Source organism: Heliconius melpomene, chromosome 16 (assembly GCF_056956725.1).
Source record: "Heliconius melpomene rosina isolate 202511_hmr_F chromosome 16, ASM5695672v1, whole genome shotgun sequence".
In the NCBI taxonomy this organism is placed as follows: Eukaryota; Metazoa; Arthropoda; class Insecta; order Lepidoptera; family Nymphalidae; genus Heliconius; species Heliconius melpomene.
In genome coordinates, this window is record NC_140404.1 from 11,733,208 (window position 1) to 11,747,388 (window position 14,181).

Here is a 14,181-nt window from a genome sequence, read left to right on the forward strand (position 1 = left end):
ATTAAGACAATCCGCTCCCGCTAAGACACTTGAGTTCATCACTTCGGCGGACCAATTTTTGAAAACATTGCATATAGAGTGGCTGAACTCTACGCCGCGCTTTACTCCGTTACCAAAGCAAATTCAAATAAAAATATGTTTACCTATCTCTTGTTAATATAATTATCGTAGTGCAAGACTTGTCCAGTGAACTTTGATATGAATAATATGTGAACTGTACAACTTACCAGTATTGATGATTAGTAAAACTTCAGAATGATTAATAATTATCTTTATTTCAGATCGTAACTGAGATCAATATAATAGAAAAAGCTGCATTATTATTTTGAAGCCGCGCAAGAATTCATTTGCTTCTTGCCACAACCGAGAACCAAACTCGTTATAATTTCTTTTTGTCATGATTTCTTGCGCAGTAAATTCTACATATTCTACTAAATATCTAAAAATTACAAAGACTTTGCGACTTTTTTTTTGTGATTAAGCCACAGAAAGCTTTTAAGTACACTTTTGGGCAAAATACTGACAATGACAAGGCGCCATAAACAAATTATTTTTTCTTAGATTCTAGAGCTTTTATTGTTAAAAAGACATTAGCATTTTATTATTCAGCCTACATTTGATAGTTACTAAAATATTGTTATTTTATTTGAAATTTCTTAATTAATTTAATTTCTAAGCACCTGATTTAAATGCATCAGTTAAAATATTTAAATATTTCTAAATATATAAAAAAAATTGCACAATATTTTAAATAAATTAAACATAGATCATATTCTTAAAAAAGGTGTTATTGTGTTAACAGATAAAAATAGCAAGTGAATAACTAAAGAATTGTTAAATTATTCTTATAATTCCTACAAAAGAAACGTACGCAAATATAAAATACAATATAATTATAATTTTAAAATTAAACACACTTTAAAATCTTTTAATTCATTACCATTGACGCAAATCACAAACAACATCTACTTCAATTTTCGTTGGAATGATGTAAGCTTATTCTATTGGATTATTATCTAATTTTTTCACAAAATATAGCAGATTCAACGATAAGACGCTCCAGATTTATTTTTTATCTATGTAGTTATTAAAATGTTATAGACATGTTGACAAAATACTGACTTTAAATAAGCTTACTAATTTCATAATATACTTCTTTATTTTCTTTTCAATTTTAAAAGATATAAACTTGAAAGATATTTTTTACCGAAAAATCAATACGGTGACTATTGTAACATCGACTTAAGTATACTGTAACTTCAAGAAAGTGAAAGCCCTTTTAATTTATATTATTTTACAGAATACCATAAAATATTAACTATTATACTTTTAAAATTGAATCTTTATTTTTGTCAACATCTCTTTATTCAAAGAAAATTAGTCACACGTTCACAAATCTATTGAACGTCATGATTGCAACGACAGTATCCTGACGATGGTGGAGGTGATATATCTGATGATGAACATCCTCCGCCGGGCTGGAGGCTACCGGGGCTCCTCCTGCGATCTACTGAGCTCGGACAGGGAGCTTGCGCGTTTCATGCTACAGAAACAAGTTTTTTATCAAGATATATATAATATGAAGTCTTTATCGCATGTTTTTTAGTGATCAGTATTATTAACGTTTTTGTGCTTCTAATGGGGAAAAAAGCTAATTGCATAGCGTAATATAGTTAAAAAGCTACGTAAATGCAAAACAATGGGTGAGTGAACCAGCAACTACAAATGTGTTGAAGTAAAACTTGTGAGACAAACACGCTAGTCCGATAAATGACAAATACAAATTGGTTTAGAGTTCATTCTACTTCGTTCATTAAAGAAGCTTTTAATAAGAATCAAAATACTAATCATACAGATCTACACAACGATGTCTTTTTAATTAATAACTAACTTTTTAAACATAAAAGTATATATTTCTTAATAATTAATTATAATTGGTTCTACATGTTGTGTGTTAAGTGTTCACAAACCTCTCGGGGTCGGTGTAGTCTATGTCGGGGAGGTGCGCCGAGTGTCGTCCGGCGAGGCGGTGCAATAGTCTCACGGACGAGCGCTTCAGACTTTCGCGAAGTTTCGAGAAACTGGCGCTCCGAGACACCTCACCCGCGCCCTGCCCCGTGTTATGCAATTTATACTCCAATCACTAATATTTTATTATTTTAAACTGTCTTTTTTATAAAAAAAACCAATTATATTGTAATGAATGGCAATCTTAATGTCAAAAATGTTAAAATGTATGTTATAATGACATTGTACATAATGTTTGACATATCGTAAAAAATAACGAAAACTGGGCGGGACATTTTAATTAATTAAAATACAAATGCCCTTTAATCATTTTTAAATATAATAATGATTTCATACACAATAGATATAGAAAATAGAGCATGAAATGAGTGAGATGCGACATGCATCTACGAGACTAACAGCGAAAGCCGTTTTAAAACACTTCTGTAGGTAATTCTGTTTTCTGTAATTATTTCTTTTCGTTTGTGTTTTCATGCATTTGTCAGTGCTTTGTGTTCCTTACATGTTTACAATACAAGTATTTGTGTATGTCGTGGACTATAAATTGCATAACACTGTAGACTCACCTTACGACCGCACAATACTCGAAAGAAGTAACAAAATAAAATGAAAATAAAACAAAAACAAATGATACATAAATATTTATTAACAATTAAAAATTATTCGACATCGCGATGTTAGACAAGAACTAAATTAAAAATATTCCTCGAGTGTCTATTTATTGCAATGGAGATTCTTAATAAAAGAAAAAAAAAAACAATAAAAAATGACGGTAATTTGTGTCTGTTGTATAATTAAAAATGTAGTGTAAAATTAACATTCCCAAGCAGCACCTCGTACGGATAAAAATAAAATCGATATTATAAAAAAAATACAATTATATTTATATAATCTATTCACATAAAGCTTAGACCGAAACGTACGCTACACTGGAATGAGTTAAGCATAACATTTTAAAAATATAACTATTAAATACACTTCAATATTACCAGAATAAAAAAAATCATGCATCCGACAGATAATAAATAATTATAATAATAAAAATAATCATCATTATAGTAAAAATAAAAAATTGTAAGCGAATAAAACAACGTCGTTGTATCATGCATAGAATTGAATTAAAAAATAGACTGACACGCCACAGATTATAAATGCAAATAATATTTCAAATATACTTCACGATCATACTATAAAGAAACGATTACCAATAACAATCGAATAATATTAATGAAAATCGATTCAATATCGATATTACACATCTCTTAAAAGCGCAGCAGTACGTTAATTATTAAAAACATTATTAAAACCATACAAGTCTCAAATTTTCCTGTAAAAAGTTACAACATCGCAACTTAATTGTTACAGTATGAAACTATCGATTTCTTTAAAACCGTTATTAAATCGATTCCTTTGTATGTATGTAATCCCCCCATTTCTAGTTATTATCATCTCTATAGTTTGCAGTACAGAAGCACTCTAGCACTTCAACTCGCACCATTAATCCTATTTTCGTATATATAATAATTAATTATAATTATTACAAATATCTCATGAGGACGGCATACATGCTTCCATAAAAAAATCCGTATCACACATTCACGACGTATTTTGATATTTTTCATATTTTTTTATTTTTCTCTTAAAAATTATGCATAAAATAGCATGCTAATAAATTAATCTAAGCTAGTCAGCCCGCCATATTGGATTTCACAGGCTTTATATTGTGATACCATGACATGATTTAACAATTATAATAGTAAAAAAAACAGTAAAGAACAAAGATATTCTTCACTAAACAAAGTTTAATAATAAAGTGACTACAAAACACAAATAGGCGGGCAAATAATTTGAGTGTGAGACATGAACGCTCCTCGTGAACAAGGAGGATTCACATAGAAGCGAGTGAGCTTATAATATATGGGCCTAAATGGACCAAATTACAGGCCCCTAGACTGTATATTTTAGGTCTGTAGGCCCTAAACCCTATGTCCTAGTTCCCTAGGTGTCTAAAGCACTACTGGCCGGCTCCTCCCGTGTTGATACCTAACGCATTGAACAATTTTGATTTTAAGTTCATCCGCGGCTCACTCGCCTGATTCGTGCCCTATAAAGCAAACAAACAAAAACAAAACTGAAATAAAATAAAAGTGCTTCAATAAAATTATAAGCATGTGCATAAATAATATTTAAAATATACATACAGATAGAAAGAAAATTATTGCAAAATTCTTAATTTTTATTAATACTATAGTCCAAAATTTATTATACATAAATATAATTATTTAAAACGGAAAGAAAGCAAAAAGTCAAAAACGAAATGTATTAACACTAAGTACTTTCTTCCTGCTACTGAAATGGGGAAAGATGCATAAATAAAATAAACATAATTATACATAATTATAGTTAATACCTAGTCTCGAAGCTCCGTAGAGGACCCGCGAAATACATTGCGATTGCAACGCTGCCACACACAGACACACACATTACATATAAAGCTTATATTATGTATTTACATTTTAAAAAACTAAAGAAAACAGAGTGTTTAAATACTAGGTTTTCTCTGCCTACACTGTTATATGTGGGAGATATGCAAAAAAGTCAATATATCACTTCAAGTAGTCTAATTTGCACAAGTCTTAAAAGTATAGACACTACTTGGTCTATTATATACAAAAAATGTCCCTAAATAAAAGACACAAATAAATATCAAATCAAAATATTCTTTATTCAATTAGGCCAGTTCATGCACTTATGAATTGCCAAGTTACAAAGATTGGTCAGTGGGGTCAGTCAGTCCTATAGAAAGTAACCACCGGCTAGGAAGGCAGTTCTACTATGAAGAGCCAGTTCAACAGTTGCTTTTTAATAATAATAAAAGTGAATAAATGTTATATATCTCTATTTTACTACTATTTACAAGGTCAACGTACTAAAAACTATATTTCTATACTAAAAAAACAATTTTGAAGTAATAACCTGACAGTGCTAAACCCTAGTACACAAAAAGCACACAGCGAGTGGAAACAAGCGCAAACAAGAAAAAATTTAAACCAAAATTAGGAAAGACGAGTTGCGAGGAATGGTTATAGGAAGCAGGAGTATTATATATTATAATATATATAAAAGGAGATGTTCCCACTGACTTAGGTAAGACGCACGCATATCCGTAACCGCTGTGCGTAGAAACATGAAATTTGGACAGATGTTTATTTTCATAATGTGTACATCCACTAAGAAGGGATTTTGAAAACTTTTAACCCAAAACGGTATTTTAGTCGTAGTGACGATATAAACATATTTTTGTACAAATGATTTATTTAAAATAATTTTATTTAAATACTATGGATAATTTCTACAGAACTATCTAAGCATTCATTTAAAAAAGTAATAGCTGTTGTTTTTTCCTAGTCTAGTCTACGTCTAATACTTATTATATTCTGTGAAAGATAAATCATATAGGACAGGACAGGACGGTATAATGCAGTAGAACACTTTTTTTCATGATTTAAGTTTGTTTCACGATGTTCCATGTGAATGAATATCCCAAAATGAAATCCAAATATATAATACTAGGATACAAAATCTTTGAAAAGGTGAAGGATAAGGACAAGCATGTTTCAGGACAAAACTCATATAAAAAGGGACAACAAGGTAATTTCAGTCCCGTTCATGTTCTGACCTCGTCGTGTTCCCTCGCGTCGGCCTCGCGCGGCCTCGTGTTCCTCGCTCGTGATTGTTTCACGATGTCCAATGCCTAAAATCCCATATTTTGCTATATCCTTTGATATAATCTGTGGTTTATGTTTAATTTTGTTTTCTGTGATTTAAATTTTAAATTTAGAAAAAAACTGTTAATAAATGTCATGTAGATATCTGCCGCATTGTTTTGATTAGCAAAGATCTATAATGAATATTGATGATCTTCTATTCTAAGGACAAAATATTTACATAGATAGAATCATTTATTATCATTTATTTATACACTACAAAAATGAGAATTTCCTTTATTTTTTCTTAGTGTCCACAAAATTGGTACAAATCAAATTATTGCATATATATTCAAATGCAGAGAAATTTAATATTATTTAAATTAGTTTAAACTATTCAATTATTATAACATAATATCTAGTTTTATTCAAGTAAACTATACAATAAATACATATATGTATGTAGTCATACAAATTGACTTACATGAAGTGGGCCGTGCTAGGCAGCGTGCATTCAACAATACTTTGAAATATCTTTTAACAAAGACCTTCTTTAAAATCATTAATTGTTTTTATATATATAAAAATACTACCACTATTTTAAAAAAATGCTGTATTTTATAAAATAAATTTAATGATGTATGTAGTTTATAGATGGAGATGTTATTTCAAGATATAAAAAAAACATATATTAAAAAATTAGAAAAAACTACTATATGGAAGTCAGAATTCTCAATAGCTGAAGCTTTTAACAACACATTTTTTTCTTCTATTATTAAAAAAGTGGAAAGTTTATAACTTTTTTTTAAAAACATTAGATAGCCTCAGTTGCTGAGAATTAAAGTTATAATTCATTACTATAGAAAAAGAATAATCAAAGTCAATAAATTTTGAGAGACTATATATAATTTGTTAACACTATTATTTTAAATTTTAAAAGGTCAAAAATTGTAATAACATTGAATACAAGGAATTAAACAGAAGATTGTATGTTGTTTATAAGAAAATATTATAATAGTAAACAAGGTTATGTTCCGATTATCCAGGATACACAATAATATAATAAAATACAGATCAATGTGAGTGCCTTAAAAACATTTGTTTTTTCGAAAGCTGATATCCGAATAAAGTGATTACATTTCTTAAAAACAAAGCGGGGCCGAGCAATCAATATTTTTTTAAATAGTTGATTATTCTTCAAATGAAAGATAATAAATTTGAACGTAGCGGGACTTTTTTTTATTATATCACATCCTCATCATTTTTTATCATATTCACCATCTGAACTTAACCTCTTAATAACAATGAAGAATATGGTCACTAACCTCCTTCCGGCTGCGTAGAGCGCAGTCCTCCAAAGTCTCGGCCGCTTCGTACTTCCCTTGGCGACGGTACAACGCGCCCAAGTTCTTTAATGTAGTTGTCACTGTTGGGGAGTCCACCTGGAATACCGACTAATATTAAATATTTTTATTTTCAGTGTCACGCTCTATCCTGCGATGCAATGTTCAGCTTCACCACTCCTGTCATGTCGAATGGTTGAACTTAACTTCCACTCAAAGGAATTAAATATTTAATATTTACATTTACTTCTTCTGGAAACACAAAAAAGTCCGGCGTTGAGTTTCGCCACTCAAAACACAATGCCTCATGAAAACAAAAAAGGTATCACGCAACAACTACAATATTACATTAAAATAATATATGTTAACAAATTAGTAACATCCTATGTTTATATAATAGAATTACGTATATATCAGGTAATATACAATTATATACAATAACTTGAAAATCTTTAAAATCGAGATAAAGAATTAAACAAAAATAAACTAAAAAATATATATAAAAACATATAACCCATACCTTAGCAGCCTTATGCCACCCTCCGTACTCTCCGTAAGGCGCGTTCTCCTTTTGCAGGTGTTTATTTTCTTCTCGTTCCTCTGCCACTTGCCAGATTGGTTTATTGTCACCTATTTATAAATAAAAGTGTATTTATTATTTGTTTTAGATACATATACATGAATTTAAATAAATAAATAAATTTAAGTTTGACGATATATTACAATGTTTCAATAATAGAATATTTTATGAGATTATAAAACAAGAGTTAGTTCCACATTCATCTTTGAATTTTTTTTACAATATTATTTTCAAAGGTATTGTTGTTTCTTATCTTCTCGTAAAGAAATTTAAAGGAACTAAAAAGACATTTTGTAAAATATTTTATGAAATTTTTTATTTTTCTTAAAATAAGAAAAGAAAATTGTCATAATTTATTGGTGATTACAATAAAGTAAAGTAAAGTAAGTAAACAATAAAGTAAAGTAAGTAAAAAAAAATACACAAAGACATTTCATGTACAAATGTATTATACATTTATTATATCGTCAAAATTAATAAAAATGTGACACAAGTTGGGAAGGTGTGACACAAATGGCTGACATCTCTAAACAACTTCAACACGTAAATTACAACAAATAGATATAAAATCATATAAAAAAATATTGATATATTAATTATATCGGTCTTAAATAAAACTCTAAAGTCGGATTAATCGCGTATATTTAGTTTATACATTTTTGGAAACCCGACCGGCTCGAACAAGATTTTCAGTTTATCCGTAACTACGGACTACTGCAAAGTATTCGAAACGTCGGGTTTCCAAAAATGTATAAAACTAAATATACCCAATTAATTAACTTTAAAAGTTTAATTTAAAACGTTTAAAAAATCGCGATAATTAAAGATCTTATTATAATTTGCTGTCCCTTTCCTACCTGTGCCACACAAAAAAATCCAAACTTGTGTCACTCACCTAATGACAGACATTGTCAAACCCACGACAGAAGGAATAAAACTAAAATACTAAACTGAACGGATAAAATTACTTTTATTTATGTTAAATTAAATATATTTCATTAAAATTTATACAATATTTAAAATTCATATATAACGAATACTAATAAGAATAAAAATCACATAAGAAAAATCGCCAAGTTCTTTCCAATAATATAAGTAAATTGCTTATAACATTCCAGTTAAATATAGTTTAATTTATATAGTATATATAATTTATTTTATAGAATATTTAAGGCACTATTTATTTACTTTGGCAGCTTCACAGCGTTCAGGCAAGAGAGCTTTATTAATATAAGTATATTTATTATATTATTTCACAACCATACTCTTTACCTTTACGATAAAGATAAAAGTGATTGGACCTTAAAGTGACTAACTTGATTATATGAAATGCTAATTTCATAGTCAAGTTTACTAAATTTAAAACTAAATATCTCACTTAAAACTAAATTATAAGATGTTTTATGAGAAACTAATAACTTTATAGCTTCTTATAATTCATAACAATTATATAGTTTTTTATTTTCATAAAATTTATTGCTTAAGAAAATATAATTACTTGCCGTCACAATAATATTTGGGATTAATCAACAATAAAAAAATCTTTATTAAAATAGCTTCAAACTTGGCCCCATTTGGCTCTTAAATATTACAAATACTATTAAATAAAATAAAATGATAATTTATCAATTAATTGATATATAATTATAACAAAAACAAACTAGCTACCATTACCTAACAACAAAAAAAAGCAGTTAAAAAAGGCAAACTACAGGAAAAAATTCGAGTATTACAAAAATGCAAAAAGAGATCTAAAATAAATAGGAAATATTGAATACATAAAACAATTAAAACTAAAAGCAGGGGAAAAGCTTTCTTTTAATCATGCATTTTTTTTAAATTTTTGTCACTAAATTATTACGTCCAATAATTACCATATTGAAAAAAATCTATATAAGATATTTTTATATGTTCCACAGATTACATAAATATATATATTTATTATTTTAATTAATAATTAAGTGGGATTTGTGCTTTGGTTAACGAATCCTTCACCTGTACTATATTTGAATGACAAAATACTATTAAAATATAAAAGATATATCAATCTAATAAATGCCATAATAATCATAAAGGAATATATAAAAAAAAATCTTTACTATTACAAAAAATGTTGACAATTTTGCACTTTTTAGTCAAAATTAGTAATTGTAAAGGTATAATGTCACTCGTTTATTTTTATAGAACATAATATATATTTATATGTTATTTTTTAATTTAAAACGGAATGTATATGTATGTAGTTATTGCACATCTCGTAGTTAGTCTGCTGTATACTTGGATGTTATTTTTTTGGTTTTTTTAATGACGCTATATATTCTGAAATATAAAATTGTATGGTCAAGCGGGGCAACATAAAATACTAAAATATGGAAAATATATTAATATTAAAATCTTCGATGAAGCTATTTTTCAACTAAACAATTATATATATTTTTACTTTTTTTTGATAGAATTTTCTATTTGATATTGGGATTAACCAATTTCTACAATACTACCTTTGTGTTTTAAATATTTAAGAAGTTCAATAGAACTTGTTGGTTTTTGAAAAGTACAAAAGTAATGAAGGTTTTCGGAAATATTAATATAATATAATATAGTCTGGCAAATATGTTATTGATAATGGGAAGCACGCGCGGTAAATTGCGCAGTATACTATGCGCAGAGAACGTTCGATCAGTGTTACCCTGTTATGTTGTTTTACCTCACGCTTAGCAAATCACATTTACCTATACGATAATTAAAATATCTGATCATGTTTATGTTGTAGTAAATTATACAAAACGAACATTTTATGAGGATATCTAAATATCGCAAAATAATCAGCTGTTCCATACATTGTTGTCGAGAATAAAATCAAGACTAGCCCGAAAAGTATAATAACATTTTTGAGTCAATAAATATTTAATCAATTCTAAACTTCTGCTTATATAACTAATGGCACATGATATTTACGTATATGTGTATATACTATATACACACTTATGTACAACATAAACATTCAGTGTGCATAATACAAGCTTATAAACTATGCAATATGAATAAAGAAATATCTGGCAATATTTAAACTTCTTAAAGATTATATAAAAGAAAGGTAATAAGAAGAAAGTAAGAAGGTAAATTATTTCAATAAATTTTGAGGTACAAGAAATGAGAATGCGGTATCCCTTTGCCATAGTTTGCCATTTGCGTCAGTGTGAGTGCTACGTCCTTACAGGAAATTCGCACCCACACATCTTTAAAGGTACAATCGAGCTCACACTATATTGTTCAAACAAGAATATAATTAATTGTAAACAAAAATGCCTTTTACCGTTTTGATTATTTGCTTTATTATTTGTCAATTTTTATTTTTTACTTTCTTGCATGCATTAATTAACGTTTTAAATAAAACGGTAATAAAATGTTGATTTAATTTGGAGATATAATTTATTAACATAATTTATTTGTTAAGACCTCTATTTCCATAGTCAAAAAAATTATTTACTTAACCATAAGTTGATTTTGCATGTTGCCTAACGCCAAAATCTTGTATTTGTTTGCATGTTTTATATATTAAATTTACTTTTTAAATTTTACTTTTTTTATTGAATTTGGAAGGAGGAATTTCTCAAGGAGTTTGAGAAGATTTGTATGTGGCCTCATTATAATAATTTAATTCAGTTTTTTATTTAATTTTTTAATTTACCATATCTTCATTTTGCATCTTGCTTTAGTGTTTTTTACTATTTTTTATAATATTACTAGATAAATATGGTCTACTACGCCATTTCGTATATATGATGCTATCATATGATATTATATTCATATTTCATAGTAATGAACTGATAGCGTTGCACTCGACTGTACCGTAGCCCGGTCACACCCCGCAACGATTCCCCGCGAGCCCTTACGGGGAATCGGTCCGGCGTGAGCGGGTGTCTATGTGCAGACATCAAAATACGCTTTCTGCGCAATTTGCCGCGCGTGTTTCCCATTATCAATAACATGTTTGCCAGACTATACCACTGTTTGTATGTATTTAAATTCTATTTTACGCATAGAATCATGAAAATCCCAAATGCTATATATCTCCTCAACTCCAAGCATAACTATAATTATTATCAAAGCTCCATCCAAGATCTTACGAACCAGGTATAAATTAAAATAAACATAATTTTATAAACAAAACAAAAAAAATCCTTACTCTTTATTAAAAATTACTAACATTATTAATAAAATAGAATTTCTTATCACTCTATGTATACTATATACATGTCACGCTTTTGTTAATAACAAAAAATACACAAATATACAATTTAAAAAAAAATAGTTTAACACTTACATTCAGTAATGTTTATACTCTTATATTTTTTAAAGTGATTTTTTTGTTATTAAACATTACTTTATTAAGTGTAAAATTTCACAATTAAACAAATATGATTATAGTATTCACAATTTTAGACTTACCATCGATAGTGCCAAATTCACGTTCGTGCGCTCTCGTCAATACTTGCTTGTAAAGAGTTTCAGCTTCCTTGTATTTGCCCTTAAATTATATTTCATACTAATATAAATATATATCAAAATGTAGGAGTACGAGTAGATAATACAGACTGATTATTTCCAAAAGTCAAACAGTCGAATCCTATTCAACTGCGCCTTGATACTATATTATCTTCATATCTTATATTCTAGATAAGGTGTATCATCCCTTAGTAGAACACTATCACTTAGCCTCATCGATCTTGAGAATCCGTTTTAATTTATAAATTACATATCTATGAATGAAAAGCAATTTTAAGATTGATCTCGGATTTGAGACCAATACAATGGTCAACGGAGCTAAGTCAACTTTTATTATACATATTTTTTCTCTTTAAATATATATTTAATTGAAAAAAAAAACAAAAAAGATATGAGTTTTCTGAAATCTTTTATTCAGGAAACATATACCATATATGTTTAGGCCGTCGAGGCACAGTAGTATAACGCTGGACTGTATACGCAATGATTGTAGATACAGTGCCCACTCAGTTAATTATTTTCATATTATTAAATCTAAAAATATTATAATAATATATTTAAAAGACACATTAATGATATTAAATACTAGTGGGCCCGTGCGGGGCTACACCCGCTTGAAATAGAAATATTTATAAACAAATTGAAAACTAAAGATTCAGTCAATATAGTAAAACAGTTGTATAAAATAACAGTTACGGCAATTAGCAAATTTGTTGAAGTACTTTAAATTGACATAACTTTTTTATTTATGAACTTGAAACGATTGTAATAAAATAAAACCTATATGTTTTCGGAAGCTTGCCAGAATCCAATAGTGAAAACTGCATCTAAATCGGTTAAGCCGATTCTGAGATTAGCGATTACAAACGCACAGACAAACAGACAAAAAAATTAAAAATCATTGTTTTGGGTTCTAAAATAATTTTTTTTAAATATCTTCCAAGTACAGACACGGGCCCTCTTACGATTTTATTATAAGTATAGATATAGATTATGAAAAGAAATATACTTTAATAAATAAATGTATAGTAAAATCCTTTTTTACCATAGCAAGAATATGCGCGCTTCATGGGCGCGATTTTGAAATCCGCTATTCAACACACAATGTCTCTAAAATTCGACGTATTGGGTATTTTTTAATTACCTGTTTAAGATAGCAAGAAGCGAGGTTATTCTTGGTTTTAGCGACATTTGAGTCATCAGGTCCTAATTTGCTTTCGTATATTTCTAGCGCGCGCTGGTAGTACTGTTCCACTTCCTCGTATTTATTCTGCAATATTATATAATTATTATAAGTGAATACATAGTCTATGTAGATCAGCAAAACCACTTTTATATTTTGGATGGCTTTAAATAATTTCGTTTATATTTGAATAAAACTTTCTTGTCTTTACAAAATGTATTTTTATGCTGATTGTCTGAATATAAAGTAATAATGTACACAAAAAAATAAAAAAAAAAAAAACAAAAACCCCGACTGCATAAAATTAAAAGGAAAATAAACAAACAGAATAGTTGGGTATTGTACCTGGTTCTGGCACAGCAGCGCGAGGTTGTTGAGCTGCTTGGCGACGTCGGGATGGTCGCGGCCCAGCACGGCCTCGCGGATGCATAGCGCGCGCTTGCACAGTGGCTCCGCCTCGCGGTACTTGGCTGTGTACACAGACCGTGCATATTTTACCACCAAACACATTATAATATAAAGCATGCATCTTTGCCAGATTTGAGTATAAATAGTGCATTTTGTCAATCAGGAAGAAGAAAGCTACTTCCATAAATTGACCGACCAGGTGTCCATCGCGTTGTAGTGAGGAACTTAAGACAGTGTCTAGGACAGTGTAGGTTTAAGAAACCCCTATAGATGATGTTCATTAACAATCGCCGACAATACATGAAGGCTTTGAAGCATGTTCTAGATATAAATCAGTAATAGTTCTAGACAGACTGAGATTTTATAGATTAATAATCTCCAAGTTCAAACTCATTTTAAAATAAATGTGTGTCTCCTTATATTTTA

At 28.8% G+C, this 14,181-nt stretch overlaps 1 protein-coding gene across 16 annotated transcripts in view; it reads right to left on the reverse strand.

Moving 5' to 3' along the window:
• Positions 1 to 256: 256 nt before the first annotated feature.
• Klc (kinesin light chain) overlaps positions 257 to 14,181 on the reverse strand; it is a 63,406-nt gene continuing 49,481 nt past the window's right edge. For 6 of the 16 annotated variants that reach the window (XM_085199664.1, XM_085199654.1, XM_085199652.1 and 3 more), the window contains 9 exons: positions 13,693 to 13,817; positions 13,309 to 13,434; positions 12,108 to 12,186; positions 7,599 to 7,708; positions 7,061 to 7,177; positions 6,220 to 6,234; positions 5,708 to 5,782; positions 1,971 to 4,132; positions 257 to 1,543 (listed from right to left, as the gene is read on the reverse strand). In XM_085199664.1, the coding sequence (XP_085055790.1) occupies positions 4,043 to 4,132; positions 5,708 to 5,782; positions 6,220 to 6,234; positions 7,061 to 7,177; positions 7,599 to 7,708; positions 12,108 to 12,186; positions 13,309 to 13,434; positions 13,693 to 13,817 (737 nt within the window). In that variant the 3' untranslated portion in view covers positions 257 to 1,543; positions 1,971 to 4,042. Of the gene's footprint in view, positions 1,544 to 1,970; positions 4,133 to 4,438; positions 4,490 to 5,707; positions 5,783 to 6,219; positions 6,235 to 7,060; positions 7,178 to 7,598; positions 7,709 to 12,107; positions 12,187 to 13,308; positions 13,435 to 13,692; positions 13,818 to 14,181 lie in introns of all 16 variants that reach the window. The other 10 variants (XM_085199659.1, XM_085199658.1, XM_085199661.1 and 7 more) reach the window with 10 other exon arrangements.